This window comes from Lathamus discolor, chromosome 3, assembly GCF_037157495.1.
Source record: "Lathamus discolor isolate bLatDis1 chromosome 3, bLatDis1.hap1, whole genome shotgun sequence".
Taxonomy (NCBI): domain Eukaryota; kingdom Metazoa; phylum Chordata; class Aves; order Psittaciformes; family Psittacidae; genus Lathamus; species Lathamus discolor.
The window spans coordinates 62,245,183-62,270,649 of NC_088886.1; the positions used below are offsets into that span (position 1 = coordinate 62,245,183).

The following is a 25,467-nucleotide window of genomic DNA, read 5'->3' on the forward strand; positions in this document are numbered from 1 at the left end:
AAGAATTATGCTCTTTGGTTTTTTTTTTTTTTATGATACCACATTCATTTGCAGTGAATATGAAGATAGCTGGATAAATATTTCTGGGAAAACTTTCATCCTCCTCTGTGCTTAGGGTCAATAAACATTCCCAACTGTATGCTCTGGTATTTAGGTCAGATGAGAGTGTAGTTTGTATATAGTGTCTACTGATCCTGTCTTATGCTTCTAGAGAGCATCAACTAGCTGAGTACATATTGAGTCATTTTAGGATGTTTCTAGTAAGATCTGATTCATACTGAATGCATCTTGCAAGAAGTAGTATTTAGAAGAAAATGTGTAATTTTGCCCCTATTTCTCCTTTATTTTTCTCTAGCTACATGAAACAAGTTCTTAATTCCATGTTTATCCCGGGCTTTTCTCTGGTTTGCTTCAAATTGTTCACAGTAACTGTTTCTTACAGTTGCAAAAAAGCCAAGTTAAGGCAAATGCTCCAAGAATCCTGTATAATTTTTCCAGAAACTAGTTCCCCTAGGGAAAAGTGTATTTGAAGCACTGTGTGTATGTATTTCCTGCCTGAACTGCAAGTGACAGATCAGAATTTGCTAACATAAGCTTTCCATAAAAACTGTTGCCTTTGTGATTTCCTGCCAGGTACAGTGCAGCTGTCTCTTGCTTTCTTAACCACCTACTGACTGAAAGGAATGGCAGGCAGTCATCAGGGTGTGTAGCTACATCATTTTGGGGAAGTCTTTTTAGGACAGTGAGGACCAGGCTGCCTCCAAACTCAGGAAATCTCTCAAGTGTAAAGTACTACCTGTTATTTACTCTCATGTTAAATGAGTCTTCTGTATCACAACCTTAGCTGAATTCACAGGTTACCAAAAGTAGCCTCTGTGAGAAGCAGCTTCTCAGAAATCCCAGTTCCTTCATTCCTCCTCCATTTTTGCACCTTTTGGAATGGTGGGCTTAAATAAACAGAACAAATGCCAAGCTTATATTTTCAGTGGCCTGTGACTGTTTCAGCTTTATATTGGTAAGAACACTTACACATGCTGCTGTTTGAGTCTGCGCATGCGTACTGGATTTGTGGCCCCACAAGACAGGCTTACAAGACACTGTTCCAAATAACTCAAAGTATTTGAGCTAAAGAGATGCCATTTCAGTTTTCTTCTCTCACTGTAATAGCTGTTGTCATGTAGGGACTATACAAAACTCATCTGTATTTCTGATGTATTTACAGCTTCCCGCTGTTCTGAACAGAAACTCTCCAGGTGCTGACCTGAAGGCCTGGGGAAGAGTGATGTCTAGTGTCACCCAGGCAGTGCAAAAGGTAAGTTGTCTATTAAAAATGGCGTCACTTTTCTAGGTAGCACACAATCCTCCTTTTCCTTTGTTCTTTTTATGTTCCAGTTACTTGCTTTATCAAAAAGTAGGTTGACTTGTTTGGAAAGAGCCGATTCCTTAGAAATTAGTTCTTCTCTCATTAGAAAATAAATGTAAAAGGAAGCATTGGCAATTACGATTCTATAGCCTTTTCTTCAGAAAAGACATGAGAGAACCAGAACTGAAAATGGTGCCTATGACCAGAACAGAGGAGATAAAAGGATGAGGTTGTGACTGCATGCTTTACCAGTGTGGGTACAGCTAAGACCTTACCAGTTCCTCCTTTGAGGGTAGTGATTAACAAAGCCTTGTCTTACTGCAGCTAGCCAGGCAGCCAAGTGTTCAGGACCTTCTGGTGTTTCTGCAAGCATTTGTTCAAGATGGAAGGCCAGAATCCTTAGGCCACTTGGTGAGCTCCCTGTCTGATCTTTTCTGTGGCTACCCAGAAGGAGGTGGATCCAGAGTGCTTTCATTCAACTGGTATGAAGATAACAACTATAAAGCTTTCCTGGGGATTGACTCAACAAGGAAGAAATCCAGTTATCTTTATGATAACACAACCAGTAAGTTTTTCCAGCAAACCATTACAGAGACTGTAGACAGGTACAACTTCTGGTAGAGTACCACTGTTGCTTTTATAAAATAACACTTCTAAGCAGTTAATTCAAGAAATTAGAGACAGATGAAAATTATTTTACTTACTGCTTATTTCATAGCTGGAAGCAGAGAAGCTCAGGAATTGAGAACAGAAATATGCATGTTTCAATATGAAGGGATAAACATAGTCACCATCATCATTAAGGCATAAGTCCCTCTGTCTTCTAATATATGCTACTGGTATCAGGAAGAACTAAGTGTTTCTGAAGAAGGTTCTGGAAAATGCAGTGCTGCATTCTGGAATTACTTTTCTCCAAGATGCGATACATGGCAGCTGTTCTCTTCCTGCATAAACATACGTATTTTTTACAGCAGTAACCTTCTGCAGCATAATTAAGTCTTACATAGAAAGTATTTCAATTTACTAGTTTTTGTTGCTTTGATTTCCTGACTTCTTGCTATTGTAATAGGAGAGAATGGGAAGAGGAACCCATTTTATCTTTTCTGCAACTCATTGTTTTATAGTTTTATTATGTCCCCTTCTGTTTGCCATTCAGTTTTTTTCTACACCAGCAAATTTTTTTCTGTACTAACAACCATATTATAGCTGGCAGTCGATTTCTCTGCCTGTTCTACTGTCATAGGTATGGTTGCATGGTTGCAGAGTACAGGTAAGCACTTTGCCTAATGAGAGATTCCTACCTTTCGCTGTTTGTATTAATACTTGGCTCTATTTATGTCTGAATCTTCAGAAGACCTGTAAAGGGCTCAGTACTTCATTTCTTCAGCCAGGGAACAATATAGTTGGATGCTGTCCAAGTAGACTAGTTACTTCATAGTGCAGGAGCAAGATAGAAATGTTTACATTAAAATGTTTAGTTCTAAGTAATTGTAGGATCCAATTCTGAATTGTTCCAGAGTTCAACATTCAAGCCTGCTGGATCTCCAGTCCAATAGTTTACACTGTGTAAGAATTAACCACTAGCAGGAGAAAAAATAGCTTTGTATCAGTATCAACTACAATTCAAAGGAACTAAGTCATTAGGAGAAAAGCAGTTAGAGTTCAGAATTTTTCAGTGAGATCTGAACTGTCTAATTTCCTTCCATATGAAACACCTTATAACAGCAACTCTCAAATGGTTATGTTTATTTGTTTGCTCTTCTAATTTTCATGCTGTCTACTTTACAACTCCAACAATTACTTAATAGTCTTTTCCATCTGGTCAGACACTGTACTTCTACACTGCAAAATGTGCTTAAGCCATTCAGCTTCAAAATGCTTTAAACTGACCATATTGCCAGTAAAAAGCCCTGCAGGATGTTTTGTATGATAGGATTTGAGTAAGGTTACATAAAGACTGTCCTTCTTTTTGTCTTTAGCACCCTTTTGTAATGCATTGATCCAGAACTTGGAATCAAACCCTTTAACCAGAATAGCCTGGAGTGCTGTGAAGCCCCTGCTGATGGGAAAAATCCTCTTTGCTCCTGATTCACCTTCTGTACGGCAAATCCTAAAAAATGTAAGCACTTCTGAGATACAAAACTGTTTATTTCTGGCAAATTGCATCCTAAGAAACACCCTGTGAAAAACAGTGACCTGGCTACATCAACCTATTCAGATTTTCTTCTCAGAACTCCATTTGTTCTGTTGGTCCAGGAGTCAGATCTTCACTGACCATTTTGGCCTACACTACGTGCTTTTTTCAGCTTGAATTGTTTGTTGTTGGCATGATTTCACACACCAGTAGAAATAGTAATGTTTATATATATTTTACAGATGGAGGAACTTCAGCAGGTCTGTACTAGTAAATATTTAAATGGGGCAGTTACAAGACTTCCATAGACTCATTGAGGCCTAACACTGAGCGATGACAAACCAATAGCAACATCGTCGTTTAGTATTATTATGTTGAGATCATAAATAATTGTCACTTCATGAAAACAGGATGGAGCCTGGATATTTCAGTTAAGTGCCTGAATTTGGGTGAAATTAATCTGATTAATTAAATCAAGGTCACAAATGACCTAGGTTTTGGCCACCTCTCAACAACTATGTAAGGCAGAGAACTGCTGCTTGTAGTTCACACAGGCAAATGTCAGATTTACAGCAGCCCAACATTTCAAATCTTAACTAATATCTTAACTATGAGAGTACCTGTCTTCTACAACTGCCTCCCATTTATTCATCTACCTACATCATCATATTCCTTTTTAGTTCTTGAAGGAGAGAAACGGTCTACCTAAAACCTGAGTATTTAAAGGAATTGAAGTTAGCTGGGGTTAATGTGCACTTGTTTTTTCCATTACATATAAAATACAAGTTTATCCTAAGTGACTTTGATTCCAGTTGGATTTTACAAATTCTTTTCCAAGGATTATTAACTTCTCTGCTATTTTAATGAGTTTATCAAGTATGAAAGTGAAAACTACAACATTTGTCAGATGCAGGTTTCTTTGTCACTGAATGGCTGGTTCATAAATTCTGTTTATCTTCTCAGCTTTCTAGCACTCTTTTCTGCTGTTTTATTTCTCAGGCAAACTCCACTTTTGAGGAACTTGAACGCCTCAGACTGTTGACCAAAGCTTGGGAAGAAGTAGGACCTCAGCTGTGGTACTTCTTTCAAAACAGCCTGCAAATGAATATGATCCGTGTATGTTATAACTTAGCAGGGATCCTCAGTAAGAGCAGCCTGTCACCATCCTTGATTTTTCCTAAGGGAGAAGAGAATTAATTGGTGGGATCTGGCTGGAAGTACAGCCTTTGCAGCAAGGAACCTGTGGCCTTTAAGGCTGTTGGAGTGGTTACAGGGCTTGGTTTGAAGGCGTTACAGCATCTCTGTGACAAAACCTCAGATCTGGACACTCCAGAATCTGGCTAATGACTTCTTAATAAAGGCAGCAATTGCTGCTTCTCTGTCTCTCCAGAATGTCTTTCAAGAACAGACGACTTGATCTTCTTGTGTTCTGCACAGGCAAAGAAGCCAGTAGGACCATGTTTTTGCTGGGCCCAGCAATTTACTACCTTAGGAAATCACCTATTTCCACATCTCTTATATCTGACTTTGATCAGCTGCAAGTAACATCTGAAGTTGAAGTTTATAAAGCAGTTCATACTAGAGAAAATATGTGGTTTTTCCACACTCTTCTATTTTAGATTAGACATTTATTACATTTACCCTCTTGTTTATAAGGAAACAATGCAGAAAATAGTCAAGGTTAGATTTATTTTCTAGATTTATTTTCATCCATTCTTCAAGTCTCCCCTCCAGCTATGCGGTTGCTGATTTAGGAAATTAATTCTTTAGCACAACTTTTTGTACTGCTTCATGGCTCAGAAAGAGCTGTGGAAATGGAAACCTTTCTAGTTAAACAGGGCATACAAAGAGGGCTATTGTAGTAAAGCTGTCTTGATATGTTTCCTCAGGACTCTCTGAAGCACCCTACAGTGAGGGACTTCTTGAATAGCCAACTGGGTGCTGAAGGCTTAACTGCTGAACACATAATCAACTTTCTCCACAATGGGTCCCCAGAAAGCCGAGAGAAGGGAATGGCAGACTTTGACTGGCGGAACATCTTCAGTGCTGCCGACCGAGCTCTGCGTTTGCTCAGTCAGTATCTGGAGGTAAGGGCAGCCTTCCCACTGCTGGGAATGCTTGTACAGTGCTTAAGGCAGTACTTAAGGTCTGTGGCAATAGACAAGGTTAAAATCAGAAGACATCTTTATTTGTTTCAAACCTTAAATTTGGATGTTTTGAAGAATTTTGGGTTTGAACCCCAAACTCTATATTCAGAGTGTTAGTTGAATGTGTGAATGCACTTTGATGCTGAGGTAGAAAGTGAATGCAAAACCTCAAGGAAATTATTTTTCTAAGTACTAATAACTGACAGGCCACTAATTTCAGCAAGCCCAGGGCCAAAGAAGCTAATAATTCTTTGGTAAATTGCCCTCCAGGTTTTTAAGCACCTGACCAAAATTCCTTTGAAACTGGTAAGAGAGTTTCCACTTGTTCTGTAGCTACTTCCAAGAGATCACAGAATCACAGAATCACAGAATCCCAAGGGTTGGAAGGGACCTAAAAAGATCATCTAGTCCAACCCCCCTGCAAGAGCAGGGTAACCTACAGTACATCACGCAGGAACTTGTCCAGGCGGGCCTTGAATATCTCCAGTGTAGGAGACTCCACAACCCCCCTGGGCAACCTGTTCCAGTGCTCTGTCACTCTTACAGTAAAGAAGTTCTTCCTGATGTTAACGTGGAACTTCCTATGCTCTAGTTTACACCCATTGCCCCTTGTCCTATCACTGGATATCACTGAAAAAAGCCTAGCTCCATCATCCTGACACCTACCCTTCACATATTTGTAAACATTGATGAGGTCACCCCTCAGTCTCCTCTTTTGCAAGCTAAAGAGACCCAGCTCCCTCAGCCTCTCCTCATAAGGGAGATGTTCCACTCCCTTAATCATCTTTGTGGCTCTGCGCTGGACTCCTTCAAGCAATTCCCTGTCCTTCTTGAACAGAGGGGCCCAGAACTGGACGCAATATTCCAGATGCGGCCTCACCAAGGCTGAGTAGAGGGGGAGGAGAACCTCTCTTGACCTACTAACCACTCCCTTTCTAATGCACCCTAAGATGCCATTTGCCTTCTTGGCCACAAGAGCACATTGCTGGCTCATGGTCATCCTCCTATCCACCAGGACCCCCAGGTCCCTTTCCCCTTCACTACTTTCCAGCAGGTCACCCCCCAACCTGTACTGGTACATGGGGTTGTTCTTCCCCAGATGCAAGACTCTACACTTGCCCTTGTTAAATTTCATCAAGTTTCTCCCCGCCCAACTCTCCAGCCTGTCCAGGTCTCGCTGAATGGCAGCACAGTCCTCTGGTGTGTCAGCCACTCCTCCCAGTTTTGTGTCATCAGCAAACTTGCTGAGGGTGCACTCAGTTCCCTCATCCAGGTCATTGATGAAAATATTAAACAGCACCGGTCCCAGCACCGACCCCTGAGGAACTCCACTAGTCACAGACCTCCAGCTAGATTCTGCGCCATTGACCACAACTCTCTGCCTTCTTCCTTTCAACCAGTTCTCGATCCACCTCACTACTTGATCATCAAGCCCACACTTCCTTAGCTTATCTATGAGGATGCTGTGGGAGACAGTATCAAATGCCTTACTGAAATCAAGAAAAACTACATCTACCGCTCTACCATCATCCCTCCACCTAGTCACTTCCTCATAGAAGGCTATAAGGTTGGTCATACATGACTTCCCCCTCATAAAACCATGTTGGCTGTTCTTAATGACCCCCTCATCCTTGATATGCCTAGTGATGGAGTCAAGAATAAGTTGTTCCATCATCTTTCCAGGGATGGAGGTAAGGCTGACCGGTCTATAATTACCCGGGTCCTCCTTCTTGCCCTTCTTATAGATTGGTGTGACCTTTGCCATCCGCCAATCCTCAGGCACCTCGCCCGTTTCCCACGACTTACCAAAGATGATGGAAAGTGGCCTAGCAATGACCTCCGCCAGCTCCCTCAGCACCCGTGGGTGCATTCCATCCGGACCCATCGATTTACAGATGTCCAGTTTGCATAGCTGATCCCTAACCCAATCCTCATCTACCAAAGCAAACTCCTCCTTTGTCCTGACTCCTTCTGGGGCTATAGAAATCCGGGGCCCTCGGGGAGAGTCTGCAGGAGTAAAGACAGAGGCAAAGAAGGCAATCAGCACCTCTGCCTTCTTTATATCCTCTGTCTCCAGGGTACCCACTTCGTTCAGCAGTGGGCCTATATTGCCTCTTGTTTTAGTTTTATTTGCTATGTATTTGAAGAAGCCCTTTCTATTGTCTTTAACCCGACTAGCAAGATTGAGTTCCAAGGAGGCCTTAGCTGTCCTAATTGCCTCCCTACATCCTCTAACAACTGTCCTATATTCCTCCCAAGCGGCCAGCCCCTCCTTCCATAATCCATAGATTCTCCTTTTCCACTTGAGTTTGCCCAGCAGCTCCTTGTTTAACCACGCCGGTCTCCTAGATCCCTTACTTGACTTCCTACTCATTGGGACGCTCCGATCCTGAGCTTGGAAGAAGCGGTCCTTGAATGCTAACCAACTATCTTGAGCCCCTTTACCGCCTAGTACACTTTCCCATGAGACTTCCCTTAGCAGTTGACTGAAGAGGCCAAAGTTGGCCCTTCGGAAATCCAGAACTGTGGCTTTGCTAGGTATTCTATTCCTCCCACACAGGATCCTAAACTCCACCATCTCATGGTCACTGCAGCCAAGGCTGCCATTGACCGTCACCACTTCGACCAAACCCTCCCTGTTGGCGAGTACTAAATCCAGCAGCGCTGCTCTCCTAGTCGGTACGTCCACCATTTGCATTAAGAAATTATCATCAATGCACTCGAGGAACCTCCTAGACTGTGAATGACTGGCTGTGTGAGTCTTCCAGCAAATATCGGGGTAGTTAAAGTCCCCCACGACAACTAAGGCATGTAGTCGCGAGGCTACTTCCAGTTGCCTGTAGAAAGCCTCATCAACTCCTTCGTCCTGATCAGGAGGTCTGTAATAGACCCCCACAACTGTATCACCCGTGCCAGTCAGCCCCTTGATTCGTACCCACAGACATTCCACTTGCTCCTCATCCGACCCCGGACAGAACTCAATACATTCTAGTTGCTCTCTCACGTAAAGAGCAACTCCACCACCTCGCTTCGCTGACCTATCTTTCCTAAAAAGGACATAGCCATCCATGACCACATTCCAGTCATGTGAACTGTCCCACCATGTCTCTGTAATCGCCACTAGATCATAACCTTTAGCCTGCACACAGACTTCTAACTCCTTCTGTTTATTCCCCATGCTGCGTGCATTGGTGTACAGGCATTTCAGGGAGCCAGTCCTAGTACCCTTTTTCCCCTGCGGGACAGGGTCTAAAAAGCTATCCTTTCCCACAAGTGAAACAAGAGATTGATAGTCCTCCTTAGCCCGCCATCCTTCAATCCCTAGCATGTTCCTCTTGGGCTTGTCCCCAACAGGCCCAGTTAAATCCCCTCCCCCCTTCATAACTAGTTTAAAGCCCTATCAATAAGCCCTGCTAACTCCTGCCCCAAAACCCTTTTTCTTCTCTGGGACTGGTGTATCCCGCCTGTCACCAGCAAACCAGGTGTCCCATACAGCAGCCCGTAACTGAAAAACCCAAACCCCTGCCTTTGGCACCAGTCACGTAGCCATACATTAACCTGCAGAGTCTTCTTATATATCCCTTCACCCTCGCTGCCTTTCCTGGAGTCCGTACTCCCTTTCTCTAGGATGCTGTGTTTTGTAGTGTGGCTGTATGAGGCTTTCTGAGAGCCACAGTGCAGAAAGAGAGGTGAAGTTTCATTACATTAATTAAAAAATGCTTAAATTGTAAGTGAAAATATCAAGCCATTGTAAAAATATGTGGAAGATACTTTGAGTAAGAAGTTTCTCTGGTGTGGGCAATTTTACCTATGAGCTCATCAGACTCATTAGCCTGTGAGCTCTTCTGGTTTAGCTTTGGGGTTTTTTTTTATCCTGTATATTTCCAACTGCAGGTAACAATGTGTTGGAGCTAGACCTAAGATAGAGTGGATTCCTGCTAAGTTAGGTAAATGAAATGCAACTCTTCTTTGTAAACTTCTGAGGCCAGGCAAAACTTGAGGACCCTGCAATGTTGCGGTTTAACTCTGAGTTAAAAAAGCTATTGCTGTTGGCAGTAATATTAATACTTGGGAACGCAACACTTAGCATCTGCCATATGACAGTCAAGGTTTTTATTGAGATTAATTATATTTTACAGGCATCTCTGAAAGAAATCTAAGTATTTAATTACTGAATTGTTAAATAAGCTAAGCCTCAAGCTCACAGAGAAAATTGGTACTAGTTGTAGGCAACAGGACCAAGCCTAGCTCTCCTGGTTCCAGTGGAGTTCAGTCTAAAAGACCATCCCCTACAAGAAGGCAACAACTGAGAGTTTATCTGCCTTCATATAGCTATTACAGGAGGGAACAATAAAGCTTTTGCACAAAGCTCTGCTGATTCTTCTGATCATTTTTTTACTTCATGTTAGGAAAATTACTTCCTGCTCAACCTGAGTGAAATATATTGCTTGCAGCAAGTTAGTACTGGAACATCCACAACATCAGGGCAGTTACTGTACCTGGTAGTAGATCTTGGTGCCCTAAAGTTCTTTGTAATGAGCTTATTCTTATAAGAATACTGCTTACACTGAGATGTTAACAATTGAGAATGTTTTCACACTGTGCCAAGCACAATGGGAACAAATGTCCCTTTCAGGGACACCCTATTCCTTGCTATAGTATGCAATGAGCAGAGGTGTGCTGTCAGCAACTATCTTTGGAGACTCCACATCTCTGTTGCAAGCTGTAGTGCAGCTGAGAAACCCACAGGTTATGCAGTGGCTGCTCATCCTCACTACCCAAAGAATTTCTTGTACTTCCCTTAGATTATTTTAGGCCACAGAAGAGCTAAGCTGTTTGTGAGACATACCTAGTCACCCTTTTATATTTCTTATTTTCTGGTTTCTTTTCCAATCCTGTTCTTAGTATTTCAGTTTTGGTTTTCCCCATCTTCACTGAACCATTTTGAATTGTTAGTTACCAGGAGAAAATACGACATAAATTTCCCCAAGTGGTTGCTGAATGAATTTTGATATGGTGAGGTTTATGAAGGCACATAAATGCCTTCATAAATTGAATTGCAGTTCACTGAGAAACCCCAAAGTTAGAGCAGACACCTTTTGTTTTGAATACAGTTAAGGTTAAAAGAAAGAAATCCTAGGTTTTGGCTAGTAGATTACAATGTAATATCTCTTTTCACTTTCAAATTATGTGAGTTATTACAACACTGATGTCTTAGCCTATGTTCTTATACAAGCTTTGGTTTCACTCCTCTCACAGAAGATCTGCAAGCATATGTGGTTTATGTTTCAAAAGCTTGCTGCTTCCTCAGCTGGATGTCTGGATGGCCTATATTGCTCCTCAGCACAGTCCCAAACCTGTCTGTTCTGCAGTGAAAATCTTATCAGTTGTCTGTCAGTACTTTGCCAGTGTCACTCCCACAGGTTCCCCAGGCTAACTACATGAGTTCTGCAGCTGCCACAAGTACCTTGAAAATAACATTCCTCACAACAAAGAAACAGCCAGGCACTGCAGAGACACAGACACACAGTTCCACAGCAGGACTTTGCTGGGAAACACTGACACTTTGGCAAGAACTAAACTCAGTTCCAGAACTCCATTAACTATGTAGGATAAACATAGGATAGGATAAAAATAATTAATACAACCTGACCCATCAGTCTAATCTGATTTCTCTTCTGACATGCAAGTCAGGAAGCTTTTCTGCTTTATTTTGCTTTCTGATATAATAATCTATGTAATTTAATCTTGTAAAGCAAACTAGGAGAATGAACATTTGCAGAGCATCAGGAAATGTAAAGCTACAAAATAGTTAAATTGTCAATTTAAGCTGTTCCATTTTGCTGCCAGTTAAAAATACATTTTTCTGTAGGTCCCATTAAACTGTGATACTTCAAGTTTTAAAGGAAATAGAGCATGATTTTTCACAGGGAAAGGTTAAATAAAGGAGTGTTTAAGATGTCTTCCCATTAAATAGCAAGTTGCCTGTATGAGTACTTTCATGTTGAGTAGTTTTTGGTTTTTGACCTGCAAAAGAGAATCAAGAAGATCAGATCAACCAAGTTAGCCTCCTGAATTTTATGAAGCAAGGGTTAGGGTAAGTAAGTATCTTCCCAGTCCATCAGGGGGTTGCTCACTTCTACGCTCTGGTAATATCTTGCCAGTTCTAAAGGGCAGAAGCTGAATAGACAAACGTAAGTCTGTAATTTTACAGCTAACTAATTGATAGAGTTTGTTCACAATCCTTTTGTCTTACAGTGCCTGTTAAGTAGGATTAGATGGGGGGATATTAGATTTCATTGACTTGGTGTTTTGTATATGGACTGATAATACATTTTGTAATAATGACAGACTAAAAGATAACAGTTTGCTGTGAAGTGGAAACTACATTTTGTTATTAAGATAGCCAACGCATGTTAACTTAAGCCAGCAGGTTAATCGCATACCAGAATTCAGTAGGGACACAATATTGTTAGTAAAATCAATTGACTAGTTGACTGGCATTAAATAGGAATAAATGCCTAAATACCCAAAATTCGAATTTATGCTCTGACATTCCCAGTGCTTTGCTTGAGAAAGTGCTTTTCAACTGAAGTCTATGGCTGATGTGCTTTTCTTATGGATCAGTCATCGTTTAGCTCTGTGATATTCACTCAGGTACTTCCTAGGCTGAAAAAATGTCTCCGACTTGAAAAAAGATAGTGTTCTGGTTCAGCTGGACTGCTAAAAGCTCTTGTGGCAAGATTTATTTTATAGCTGAGTTAATTTATCTCCTGGATGCAGATTCTGAAGTCAGTTCCTGATGGTGGGATCTCATCTTTGCCACAGCTTTAGCCCTTCCAATGCAGATATTTGTGTTTTTGAGAGAATCTTCAAAGTATAGTCCAAGTGGCAGGGTTCATGTGTCCATGGCTGGCTGAGTGCAGTGGCATAAATATATTGTGAAATATTTCATTCTACCTAGTTAGTGAATGTGGCAGCATAGGTTTTGGCTGAGCCTACTACTGGCTATACGTTCTGCATGGATACATCAAATCTGTCCTGTCATACAGAGATTGCAAAAGCAGCTCCTGCTTTAGTGGCCACCCTTGCTTGATTTCTTGCTCATCAGAATGGACGTTTCTTGAGCTTGGAGAAGGTGATCCTTAAATATCAGGAATAAGCTACCTTCAAAATGATTCTGTCCACTCACATTGACCACAGTAATGCTAAACCTGAGGTTTGGAGTTCTTTTTAGGGAGAACAATGTTTCTGAGCTTGTATTGGTAATGCTGTGGTTTGAATTTGTTGTAAGAATTAGACTAAGACTGGGCAAGGTTTCAGGAGGGAGGTGAAATAGTTTCAGCATAAGCTTTTAAAGTTGAAAATAGCAAATTCAAATGAACCTACCTCCCTTTTCTGTTTTCAGCCACTACTGTTGGCATTAATGTATACCTCTTATTAGTCTATTCTCATATGATTTTTATCTTTGTGATTATTTGTAGTGTTTGACCTTGGATAAATTTGAAGGTTATCCCAATGAAACTCAACTGACTCATCAAGCCCTTCATCTGCTGGAGGAAAACAAATTCTGGGCTGGTGTAGTTTTTCCAGACATAGAACCTACAGCCAGCAGTCTTCCACCACATGTGAAGTACAAGATCCGGATGGACATAGATGCAGTGCAGAAAACAAACAAAATCAAAGACAGGTAAGTGATGGTTCCTTCTCAGTTCTTGCCTGCCATAGCATGAATATGAGAGATACAAGGACATTAGAACCTGCATTGGATATGTGCATGAAATCCAACTGTATTCACCAATAGTTAGTATGTAAATGCAATGTCATCTCCAGTTACCAGGTGGTAACAGTACCAGAAGTGCTATCACTCTTCTGACAGATCAGGCAGTGGGTAGGTGCATGGATACATGGCCAAGGGAACAACTGCTCAGAATCTATTCAGTAACATGAAGTTTTCACTTGGCTCCATCAATGGGAGAGGCAGACAAGGGAGTCCTATGTGGATTGTGACCCAGCTCTCCTCTACCTGGTTAGCAGAACTTCTCTGCTGTTCCGCCTCAAATGAACTTACTCAGAGGGGTAGAAATACTTCCTCAGGTTTGTCTACATAGAGGAATATAATGGTGTCTGGTAGTTGCAATCCAGTTGTTGCAGTTTAATCTCCAAGGATACTATACTCCAAATACAGTTATTTCTATTCTAGAACAGTTACTCTGTTACATGATTAGTGTGCATTTTTGGCCAAAATTGCTATTCCGTGTCAGTATAGAGCAAATTAAAGGAAAGGAAACTTCCAGGTCAGAAGCTTTCTCAAGCAGCATCATTTGACAGACCAAAATCTAGAAAAGACAACTGCAGGCAGTGCTCCTACAGTTTCAGTAGTAAGATTTTTATGTATCTATTCATTTCCCTTCTGCCCCTCCGCTAAAGCCACTGCTTACCCAGGTGATTTCCATATGAATTTTCCTTTGAGGTACTGGGATCCTGGTCCGAGAGCTGATCCTGTGGATGATTTACGTTATATCTGGGGAGGATTTGCGTATCTCCAAGACATGATTGAGCATGGGATTATAAAGAGCCAGACCAACACTGAAGTGCCGATAGGAATTTATCTGCAGCAAATGCCATATCCGTGTTTTGTGGATGATGTGTGAGTAAAAGCTGTCTTAATTCTTATGAATACTTGAATTACTGGGTGCTTTAAGACTCTCAAGCATCAGTTATAACCCTAGTCCTAAAGTATATATGCAAAAGCAATAACTGAGATATAACTGAATGAATTCGTTCTTTTCCTTTATTAACCCAGACTCCAGAAGCAGCCTTTGCCAAGTTACTAGCCCTAATCCCAATCCTGGGCTGTGTTGTGCCAATGCAACCAGTGTCCAGACCTAAAATGAACACTAAACACTGTCCCTTGCAAGCAGTTGTTTTCTTCCAATTTTGCATATCACACAAAATAAAATAATCTGGGGCTTTCTGGCTTTCCTTTTCCCAGCAATAATAATAGCCTAACCTGAACTTTCACACTGATTGCAGCCCAGAATCTGTTGTCAGCATGATACCCCAACTGTAAGTCTTTGATCCCTAACAATGTCAGCCCTGGAACTACCCCTGGGATTACACAGGACCCAGCAAAACTGTGAGCTTTTAAAAAGGTTTTATCTAACTAAAACTAAGCCTCATGTTATAGCATATGATCAGTGCCTGTAGCAAAACTGAACACAAAGCACTGACCCATGTTAAAACAAACACCACATCCTTCAGTTAACTGTGCAGGACCCATTGAAGTGTAGTAAGCTGCTTTTTCCTAACTGCTTTTCTAAACCCCACTTTTCTTTATACCCAAAGAATCATTTCCTAAAGAAAAATTTAAAAGAAAGTGCGTGTCCCAGTGGAATTTGTACCTCTCTTGCTGTCTCTGTAAGTCTTGAAGAATCAAACAACCCAGTCTCTTCAACTATATTACCAAACCCTAAACCAAGACTTAATGATATATAGATACAGCAATACCCAAAGCTGTAGGTTTTGGTCCTTGAAGACACCTACAACCTTTGCAGAATCCCAAGACAATTTAGGCTCTTGAAATTCTTTCTTTCCAAAATCCTAACCACATTCCAAAACAGGATTTCAATTATAACTACATGACTGTTATCTGCAAGCAAACAGTCTATGTAGCATTGGTTTCTGTTAACATCAGTCCTTTTCCTTCCCTTGCAGATGCTATAGTTTTTCACAATAACCTGATGTTCTCTAACCTTCTCCCTAATTCCTGACTGTGGTTTTTATGCAGATTGACTGGGTTTTAAGTTTCACATGATTCTAGCAAAGGATTCCAGGACTGTGGATGCAGTTTGTTATTGTAGGCACCACAAGTTTCTTTCCCTGGTGAAGAGTAGAATAAAGAAGCTGAAGGAGAAAGAGGCAGTTTGTTGCTCTGTAACAAAAAAGAGAATGTGCTCCTGGGTGTGGAGATTTTATGACTCCATGGAGGCAGAGGGGCTGTGGATGCTGTGACCCCCATTAGTACTACCTGAACCATCACATGTGCTCCAGATTTGATGAAGTGGTGCCTCTCCCCTGTTAACAGTGTGCCTATTCCAGTGCTGCAATCTGTGCTGCTGCAAGTGTTTTGGTGTGCATTTCATCAAAAAGAAAAGACACTATAGGAATTATTTCCTAGTTCTGTCAGTGTGTTCTGTGCAGGCAAATGCTGGGGCTTCAGATAATGCAGACATACATAATTTGACCTGTCATTTGCATCAGTCATTACCTGTTAGTTTGACAAGATATCTCCCTGGCAAGCCTGTTTTGGGAATACTGCAGGGGCAGAAACCCCATCTGTGCAAAAGTTCTCTGCAGCCTGCAGCAGTCGCACTCAGCTCAGGGCTCATACCCAAACGCAGTGATGGCCCCTGCAGAGAGCCTGCTTAGGTGAAGCTAGTGCATCCTAATGGTAAACATGTATGTTGTGCATGGCCTAGTGCTGGGTTACATGCATCCACCAACAGGCACAACCCAGTGTACCCCAGGCCATTCCACAAAAGCATGGCTTCGTTTCAGCAGGACAGATTGCTCTGCATGAATTTTTTGGTGAAAAAGTGAAGGTTTTCCATTAGTTTTAACAATGGAGAAGCTATGAGAGCATATAGCAGAAATGTGGTTCTGTAGGGCTCAGATTTAGGAAGCTGAATGTTTTTTGCTCCATTTTATTTTTAGCAGCTCTAAGCTTTTGGCCTTGAAACAATCAAGTCCACTTGGTTTTAAAGGTAATTCCGTTGAAATATTACAATCCCAAATCCATAGAAAATGTTTTTAGCTTTTTCACCCCAAAATTTTTCTCACCGTAACAGCACACCTGGGGCAGTGTTTCTCCAAGGAGCATCTCCAAGGCTGACCGGCCATGTAGTCTGGGTGGACTGATGGAGGAAGGGAGCAGCACCTTTGTCTCATGGAGGGCCACCCTCAGCAGCCTGTCCCAGTGCTGTACTATGTGGGACAGCCCCATCGCATTCCCAGAGCCTTGCTGGCAGTATCTGATGCTTTTAATGCTTAATTTGTTTAATTCTTTTGCCAGTGAATCTTGGGAGCTTAAAAAGATGGTGACACTCCCAAACTGTTAACATTAGCATGTCTTAAAATAGTCTTTTTACATCATAGTAAAAGCATTATGGCAATTCACTGTGAAGAGAGATGTATTTTCCTGAGCCACCACATGTTTTTGTAGCCTTCAGTAACTCTTAGAACCCCTTTGTAAACTAGCAGTAACATTTATCTATCTCATGGCAGTGCAGCAACCATTAGTTCATTAATATTTAGGTGGCTTGTGAAGTTCACTAGCAGCATGTTATTGATGTTTAGACTGAGAATTTCCAGTGCCATGCTGAATAAATGCATTCTTCCTCACTCCATTTTTATTCTTTTTTATGGTTTTTTATGGTTATTTATGGTTTATCTAAATTTAATTCATCTCTCCCTTTTTGCTTTGGTAGCTTCATGATCACCTTAAACCGCGCCTTTCCCATCTTCATGGTGCTAGCTTGGATATATTCAGTTTCCATGACTGTGAAGAGTATAGTGCTGGAGAAAGAAATGCGTCTGAAAGAGGCTATGAAGAACAGGGGTATAACTAATGGGGTGATTTGGTGCACATGGTTCCTAGACAGCTTCTTCATGATGGCTGTGAGCACGTTCCTCCTCACAGCACTGATCATGGTAAGGATTGTCATTCTCCAACTCACTGCTGAGTTTGCACTGCTGATACCAGTTTGCTGTTGAGAAAAAGTAGTGGCTGCTCCTAGGGAGACGTGAATGGCTAGTGGCTTGTTCTGGTAGCAGCACGTAGCAGGCACATACTTCTAAGCAGACCTCCTGCTGTCATCAGCACTTGGCAGAGGCAGAAAGATGAATTCACTAATAAGATTTATTGTAAGATCCTGCACAGAACAATACATCCAGCTGATTACTCTGTATATTGTGTTTCCTGTAGACAGAGGCAGATCTTGCAGTAAGAAAGAATTGTTGCTTTAAATAGAAGGGATCATAATATGAGGAATTTCAATCTTGTAATTCACCATATGTGATTCATTTATAATATTCAGTGCTTACCTACTTAGCAATTATGCCACTGTTTCAATGGGAAAAGAGACAGCAAGGACAGTAGTTTCAGGACAACCTGAAAAACAAACCAAAACCAAAAAAACCCCAAACCAAACCCAAAAAATTAAAACACAAACTCTTTTTGCGTCTGTGACTCCAATTGCTGTGTTTTGTAACTTTTCAGGGCAGTTTGGATGTTGTCTCGAAGGACTACCTCTTCTCTCTGTTACCTGAGACCCAAGCTCCTCCTGGCTGCTCTATTTAACTATATAAATGTGAAACATTTTGATAAAGAAGAATGCACTTGCATCTTTTTTGATGTGGGGAACTGGTACTGGCATAAATGCACTGTCAGGGTTCAATCTGCTCTATCTTATCAGCCTGCCTTGATGAGTTGTTCTCGTTCCTTGTGTTCCATTACAGCTTGGGTGGATAGAGAAAGCTTACTTTATTTGCTACACTGGCTTAACTAAAAATCAGGAGGTAGTTAATGCCAGAGAGGAATGTGCTTATACCTGTAATTCACTTCTCCTCCTGGATTTCACTTTGCCAGTGTGAGGCACCTTTGTAAATACATTCTTATGAAAGGTTGTATCACTGTTTATAAAGAAGTCAGTCTCAGAGGCCCAGTGGGATGTTGCAACAATATTGAAACCTATTTATAGCCTTATAAACCCATTTGAGCCTTATATAAGGCTCAAAACAAAGTTGAGCCTAATAAATAGGCTTCAACGTTGTTTTTTAAGAGTAAATAGATAGTAAATAGATACAGCAGCAGAGCATGCTCTTCTCGAGAGGAAGCATTTGATCTACAAAAGCTCTAAGGAAGAAAGATCAATAGAAGTCCACCAGTGGGTTGATTAGTACACAGGGATCTGTGGGAAACTGCGCTTGGATTCCTCAGCTGTGATACCCTTCTGCAGTTTGAGTATCATTTAGGTGCAGAAGCTTTATAATTTTCCTGAGTTGCTTTGGCTTTTTTAAGATACATTTTGTCAGGGTTCCATACATTGTTTTTCCTGCACGTCAAGCAAGTGGATTGAGGAGAAGATGAGGTCAAGAAAGATTGATTATGGTAGTTCAAATAGTTTTATTTTAAATGTATGTATTTCCAAGCAGGCACATCTTGCTTGGAATCATTTATTATTAAGGCAGGGACAGAATGTCTGCTTTCCATCAGTTAAGATCTTAATTCAGTCATCAAATGTGAATATGAATTCCACAGCTTATTGTACTATTGACTATTAAGTGACTATTAAGTGACAATTCAAGGGCAGGGGTAAAATTGGATGAAGGATTTGTTACTGTAATGAGCTCAGGTGCTGAAATTACTGCCTGGGAGAGTTAGAAGTCATGTTTGGTAAGAAAGGCTGCATTATTACTTGCTGCATGTTACATGTCAGTGGCAATTATGACCTTTTCTTCTAATTCAGAAAGTGGCAAAACTTCTAAATAATTCCATTTTCCTTTTCCTCACAGCATGGACAAGTACTACATTATAGCAGTCCACTCCTCTTCTTTCTGTTCCTTCTGACATTCACCACAGCCACCATCATGCAGTGTTTCCTCTTCAGCACCTTCTTCTCCAAAGCAAATCTGGCAGCTGCCTGCAGTGGAGTCATCTACTTCACCTTGTACCTGCCTCACATTGTCTGCTTTGCATGGCAAGACCGCATGACTGTTGAAGTGAAGATCCTAGCAGTAAGCCTTTTTCACTGATTATGTGGTATCTTTGGCTTCACATTTTAACTGCCCTTCTCATGGTGCATATGTGAGTAGCAAATAATTGCACACTTCTTCCTCTTTGGTTTTTTGATTCAGAAAGGGAGACCTCTGAATCTCTCTCAAATAATTAGGGATTAAAAGTGAGTAAGCCTTTAGCGGGCCTAGCAACTGAGAGAGATTTTTGTGGCTTTTAGAAAGTTCATCAAGATTTATTTTACTTCCTAAATGCTAGGAAATCAGCAAAATGTTTTGAACGCTTACTCAGAAGTCAAAGCAAATCTAACTTGTGGTGTGTTTAATAAATACAAAGGCAATTCACAAAATGGGGACAGTTATGTGCTACAACCTGGTTAACAGGGTAGTATCTAAGGCTAAGAAGACCTCAAATTCACATTCCTTATTTATCTGAATTTATCTGAATATATCTATTTATTCCCTATTTATCTTTATATATCCTTATTTATCTTATTTATCAGTTAGGATCTGAACCCAAGTGCCAAAGCTCTGAGAAGTATCTTCCATCTAAGAAGTTGTAGACATTGTCCATGCAGTGCTTCCTTGCTGGTTCTCTTCGTAATATGTAAGATAATTAATAATTCAGTGGAGCTGTAAACTTCTTGCTGTTTTGTGAAATGGAACTGTGGAATGACAACATCAGTTTCTGTTACTCAGTGGGTCAGGTAGTGGAGCAGGTGTTTGAATCCAGATTCCCCATTCTTGGTGAGCATTCTAACAACCTTGGTAAAAGAGAAGTCCTGTCTTCTAATGCACTTGGAAATCTAATGAAAAATGAAAAAGAAAACAAAACACCTTAAAAGCCATAATGAAGCGTAAATATGGCTGTGAGTTAGCTTTCTTAACTGCTATACTATGCAGATATAGTATATAATGTTTTTAGTTCTACCAGTTAAGGCAGTCATGTGCCAAACTTGATCCTGTCCTTAAGTCACGAAAGGAGTAGGCTTGGCCTGCTTCTGGTTTGTGAAGAAATCTTGAGACTAGCACACAGTTTAAGCACTCTAAAGTGAAGGAGGAAGCATCTGTGTAAGAAAGGATATTTGCTGGCCAAAAGCCATGATTTTTTTTCTCTGTTCCTGATAGGTTTGGTCTTTCATTTGTTGTTCAAAGGTTAGTCTCTGAAGAAGAGCTGATTACAAGGGATGGTATAAGGGGCAGGATATTGATTTGGAGGGGGGCTGACGAGAAAATAAAAGGTTTTAAGGACAATATAATTGAATAAAAAACGTATTGCTGAAAACTGAACAGTTTTTACTTAGCACGCTAGGGGCATGCCTCACAGAGTTGCAGTTGGGATCCCTCTTGACTCCTCATTTTCCGAAGGCATTCCTGGCTGAACTATGCATATTCCGTAAAACAGCTCTGTATCACTTCTTGCTCCATTTTTGCAATGCAACAATGAAGAAAATGTTTGGATACTGTACTGGTTTATTAGTTCGTAGTGTGAAAAGCAGGTAGCAGACACACCAGAGGAGAGGTGATGGCTGTGTTTTTTCTTCTCCTGAGCATCTGGTGTACTTTCTGCCTTGTAACTCATAGTGGCACTGCCCCATACACTCAAGAAATACTTTGTTTCTCCAAGATAGGCAAAGGTCTACACTGCAAAAGAGACCTTAATGGAAAACAAACAAGCTGTGAAGGTTGCCTGGTAGCTGAAGAAAATACAGCCAAAGTTGAACTCAGTTAAGGCTAAGTACTGTTTAGAATTGCTGCCATTCAGAGGCTTAAACATCCCAGTCCAATATAAAAGTGAAACAAACCACTTTTCCCTAATAATTCATTAGGAAAAAGGGTGTTTATTAGAGAATAATTCATTCAATATCAAGTTTTAATGGTTGGATTTGATGATCTTAAAGGTCTTTTCCAACCTAGTTGATTCTGTGATTCTATGATTTGAAGTCCAGTCCTTAAAGGTTGTCTTTCTTTGTGCTTTCTTTACAAAATACCCCTCTGAGTTGAATGTCATTTTTCTTTTGTTCCAGAGTTTGCTTTCTCAAGTAGCGTTTGGCTTTGGTACTGAATACTTGTCACGCTATGAAGAGCAAGGACTTGGCCTACAGTGGGGTAACATCAGAACCAGTCCCTTGGAAGGAGATGAATATAGTTTTCTTTTTTCCATAAAAATGATGCTTTTTGATGCTTTTCTCTATGGAATACTTTCTTGGTATTTTGATAATGTTTTTCCAGGTATGTCTATTTCTTATTCAAACAAAGTAGTGGTAGTTGTTGTAAACTGTCAGTCTCATCAGCCTCTGAATATTTCTTTGTCAGAAAAAGTCGTACCCAGTATAGCACCACTGCTTTAGTAAGGGCTTTCACTTTTCTCTCTTTTTCCTTTCTCCTGTTTTAGTCTTGAAAAGAACAGAAAATGAGGAAAGAGTAAGGAGGAGGATGCAATTTCTGGTCCTGTTTTAAAATTTAAATAGAAAATAAATCTACAGAAATGCCATTTGCTAACAGCCAGTTTGTGTACATACATTTCTTTTGAGTCGTTTTAACCATTTCTAGTGAAAATTCTTTAGATTTTGAAAATAGAAATAACAGATCTAGTTCACATATATACTGTAGCCGCATTAGGCCAACCGGTTTCTTAAAGGATGGTACTATTTTCTACTGTGCCTTGGGCAGCTGTGAAAGAGCCTGTGTGGATTGATTTTATTGCTAAATAGGAATCCTGGTTCTAGTGCAAGTTCACAAAAGGATTTTCTTTATCATCAGTTACAAAGTTTGGGAGCTTTCTTTGTAAGAAACCAGTTTGTCCTTGCAGCTTAAATAGTTTCTTTTTCATAGAATATTGTTACAGTATAATAAATGCACACTCTTCTGCTGTAGGAGCAAGTGAGCTTTCTTTTCATTAATCTATTACTCCCACATATGAACTGCAGTTCCACAGTTCCAGAATGTGTTTCTTGGCAGATGGCTATGGTTTTTCTTTTATGTCTTTTGTCTCCCTTGAGTGGTTCTGCAGAATTTGACATCTTGCAGATTTTCTAGCTAGGAGGGAAAATGAATGATGAATAAGGTAAGATGGTGTTGATCTGCACACATCACTTATGTTAGTTAACCCAAAGCAAGAAAAGATAAGGATCTGTAAATGGTTTTAGATGTGTCTGAGGACATTTTGTTTCGAATTAAAATATGACCTGAAGTCTGCTTTGTGTCCCTACCAAAGTGAGCTATGCTCCACCAAATTCATGCCTATCCACTTTTTGACAAATGTGTCCTCACAAAGCAGTTTAATGCAATTTTAATACACTTGTTTTCAAAGCTTATTTGCAGTAATTTTCCTCAAAGTTCCTCTTTGGAGAAGCCCATGTCTCAACTCTGTTTATTTAAAAAAGAATGGACAATGTACTATTTCCATGAACACAGCAGGATTTCAGTAACAGGAGTTTCTTTGCTCCTAGATCCAAGTTGTTTTTTTTTTCATGCCAGCACTTCACACAAAAGTAATGCCTCTCAGGGCTTCTATTCATTAGCTTCAGTTCCTCTTTGGCTTTCTGCTCCTCTGTTTCTGTGGAATTTCCCATAGCATTTCTCCATCACACACATGCAGAGCTACCAAATCAGTGCTGTACTCTCTGAGCTTACTATACGAATTCCATGGATAACTCTTTGAACCATATGGTTCAGCTCCTGCTCAAGCTTTCTCTACAGCCAGCCACTCACTGGCACAATTGGCCATTGGATGTTTGAGCTTTTTGCTGTATAGTGGAGGGGTTTTCATTAATCCTGAATGAGAAGCAGTTGTTTTAGCCACCAGCTTCAAAGAGGTGCAATCCAGTCTGTAACAAGTGCAAGACAAACTGCTTATGGATGTAGACAGGCTGTTTGTGTACAAGTGGTTGCCTGAAATACGCGGTATTTTTGGTTAGTCAGAAACAGACACTTTTGTCAACAGTGGTCTTCATTACAGAAAAACTGACCACCTTTCAGCAATCATCACAAATTACCTTAGCTTATTTTAAGTAAGTAGCACAAGGCCAGTATCATTTGGGTTCACAGATGTTTTAAACATAGCAGCTCAAATCCCTGCATTCTATGTATCAGTATGATCCAGAAAAGCAGTGTTGGCTTGCTCTAAGACTGCTCTGGCCTGACAACAACTGATAATGTTACTGTACTTTCTCTTTTCAAAGCAGAATTAATCTGTAACTAAAAAAGTCTATTTCTGTTAAAAAAAAAAAAAAAGTACTCTGTTGTCAGTTTTCTTGTGTGCTGAAATAACAGCCAGAGTCTCTTTTCTCATTGCCTGTTGTGAATTCAGGCCCAGGGTGGTAAGTGTAAATATAATAAGCTTTTCATTCATGTCAACCCGCAAGTGTTCAGTGTTGACACTGAGTGAAGCTGGAATCCTATCTTAAGCAGTCAGGGTGTTCCTTGGCAGCTGCTGACCTGTTGATGAGGATTCAAGTTGTCCCATGTAAGGAGTAGCTACATTCTGTAATTAAACCACATTCTATTTCAGACAAGGTAAGGCCAATGAGATCACACATTTTCTGCATATTTTGCTCCTGTCCAAAAGGAAAGAAAATACCTGCAGACAGAATCTGCTCTGTTAGGTACTTGGTGGATGGTTTACACTTCTGATATGCAACATTAGGACTGCAAGTGTTTATAATTATAGCTCAGACTTTGCCTAGATGAATTTGTGCCTACTGAGGAATGTGTTTATGAAGTGCACTTTGCCTTCTTATTTTTGTTTTAGGGGACTATGGGCTACCGCAGCCTTGGTATTTCCCTGTGCAAGAATCTTACTGGCTTGGCCCTAGAAACCCCAAAGCTGAGAAAACAGCAACTGCTGATGGTGAGTTCTTTTAAATAACTTCAGACCCACTGATCCGCTTAGAGGTGACTACGTAACATTTCCATTACCTGAGCTGCTGCAAAGATTAGAGGCAGCCATGCACTGGGAACATCAGCAGGTGCCTTTGAACTTGCAGTGGCCTGCTATTATTAGAGTTATTAGAGGTGAGTCACTATTCCATCTGGGAGACTTTAAAGCAGGGCTTAACAAGCAACATCAAACCCCCACTTTCTAACCGAGACACTTAAGGAGTTCTTATTGCTCAACATAGCATTTGTGAAATGTTGATCTTTCTTATACTGAAGCTCTCCCATCTTTCTAAAATGGGTCATTTTCCGCCTAGTTTGACACTAATTTCTGCCAGTTTACTTCGGGTTTTTAAGCAATTTCAAAATTTATGCCACCCTTGGACCAACAATGCAAATGAGTTCAAAAGTCCTGCTTTTATGGATTATTTTTGTCTGTGCTTAGATACTGGAGCAGTTAAGAACATGTAGGTGACTATTTAAATAGGAAATCATGCAAAATAATTAATGTTTAGAGTAGAGGCTTGCTAAAGGTGGTGTATTGACATCTGTCTGAAATTTACAAGGTAAGAGTGAAACCAGTCAAAATGACAGATGAAGAAATAATCTCATTACTGTCCTTCGCTTCGTCAACTCAGACTGCTGACAAGGCAGTCACATCTCAGGATGATACCTATAAATCAGAAAGGATTCTGATTTATTCTGCTCACATTTTGATCAGAAAAGAGGTTATAACAGTGGGGTGTTTTTAATAGGCTTTGCCTTCTGGTACATTCTGAGGGAATGAACAGGTTTTCCTTTGGCCTTGCTGTGAGAGTATTCAGAATGGTAGAGGCTTGCCTAGATGATATGGAGTCTGCTACCTGCTTCAGCTTTGCAAATGCTGCCTAGCAGATTAGAATGTGACTGTATAGGAAGGAGGAGGAAAGAGCCAAAGGAGGACTTGTAATATGTTTATAGATAAATGGAATATTTCCCAAGACACAGGTAAGATGTCAGCCACTACATCTCATTGACTTCTGTGGAGTTTGGGCACATCCTGCACCAGAGCTTCTTTGACTCTCCAAATTTAGAGCAGTTAGTTACAGGATTTTAACATTATCTATTTATTTAGTGTAAGCTTAAATTTAGTAGAGATAAAATCCATTGTC

The 25,467-nt window shown here is 40.6% G+C and overlaps 1 protein-coding gene across 1 annotated transcript in view; it reads left to right on the top strand.

Annotated features, from left to right (window-relative positions):
* Nucleotides 1-25,467, top strand: part of ABCA4 (ATP binding cassette subfamily A member 4) — an 83,169-nt gene that overhangs the window by 23,614 nt on the left and 34,088 nt on the right. Inside the window, exons 8-18 of the mRNA XM_065675590.1 lie at nucleotides 1,223-1,312; nucleotides 1,688-1,928; nucleotides 3,343-3,482; nucleotides 4,497-4,613; nucleotides 5,387-5,584; nucleotides 13,129-13,334; nucleotides 14,118-14,294; nucleotides 17,134-17,356; nucleotides 19,220-19,441; nucleotides 21,466-21,670; nucleotides 24,192-24,290. Coding sequence (XP_065531662.1) covers nucleotides 1,223-1,312; nucleotides 1,688-1,928; nucleotides 3,343-3,482; nucleotides 4,497-4,613; nucleotides 5,387-5,584; nucleotides 13,129-13,334; nucleotides 14,118-14,294; nucleotides 17,134-17,356; nucleotides 19,220-19,441; nucleotides 21,466-21,670; nucleotides 24,192-24,290 — 1,918 coding nt within the window. The remainder of the gene's footprint in view (nucleotides 1-1,222; nucleotides 1,313-1,687; nucleotides 1,929-3,342; nucleotides 3,483-4,496; nucleotides 4,614-5,386; nucleotides 5,585-13,128; nucleotides 13,335-14,117; nucleotides 14,295-17,133; nucleotides 17,357-19,219; nucleotides 19,442-21,465; nucleotides 21,671-24,191; nucleotides 24,291-25,467) is intronic.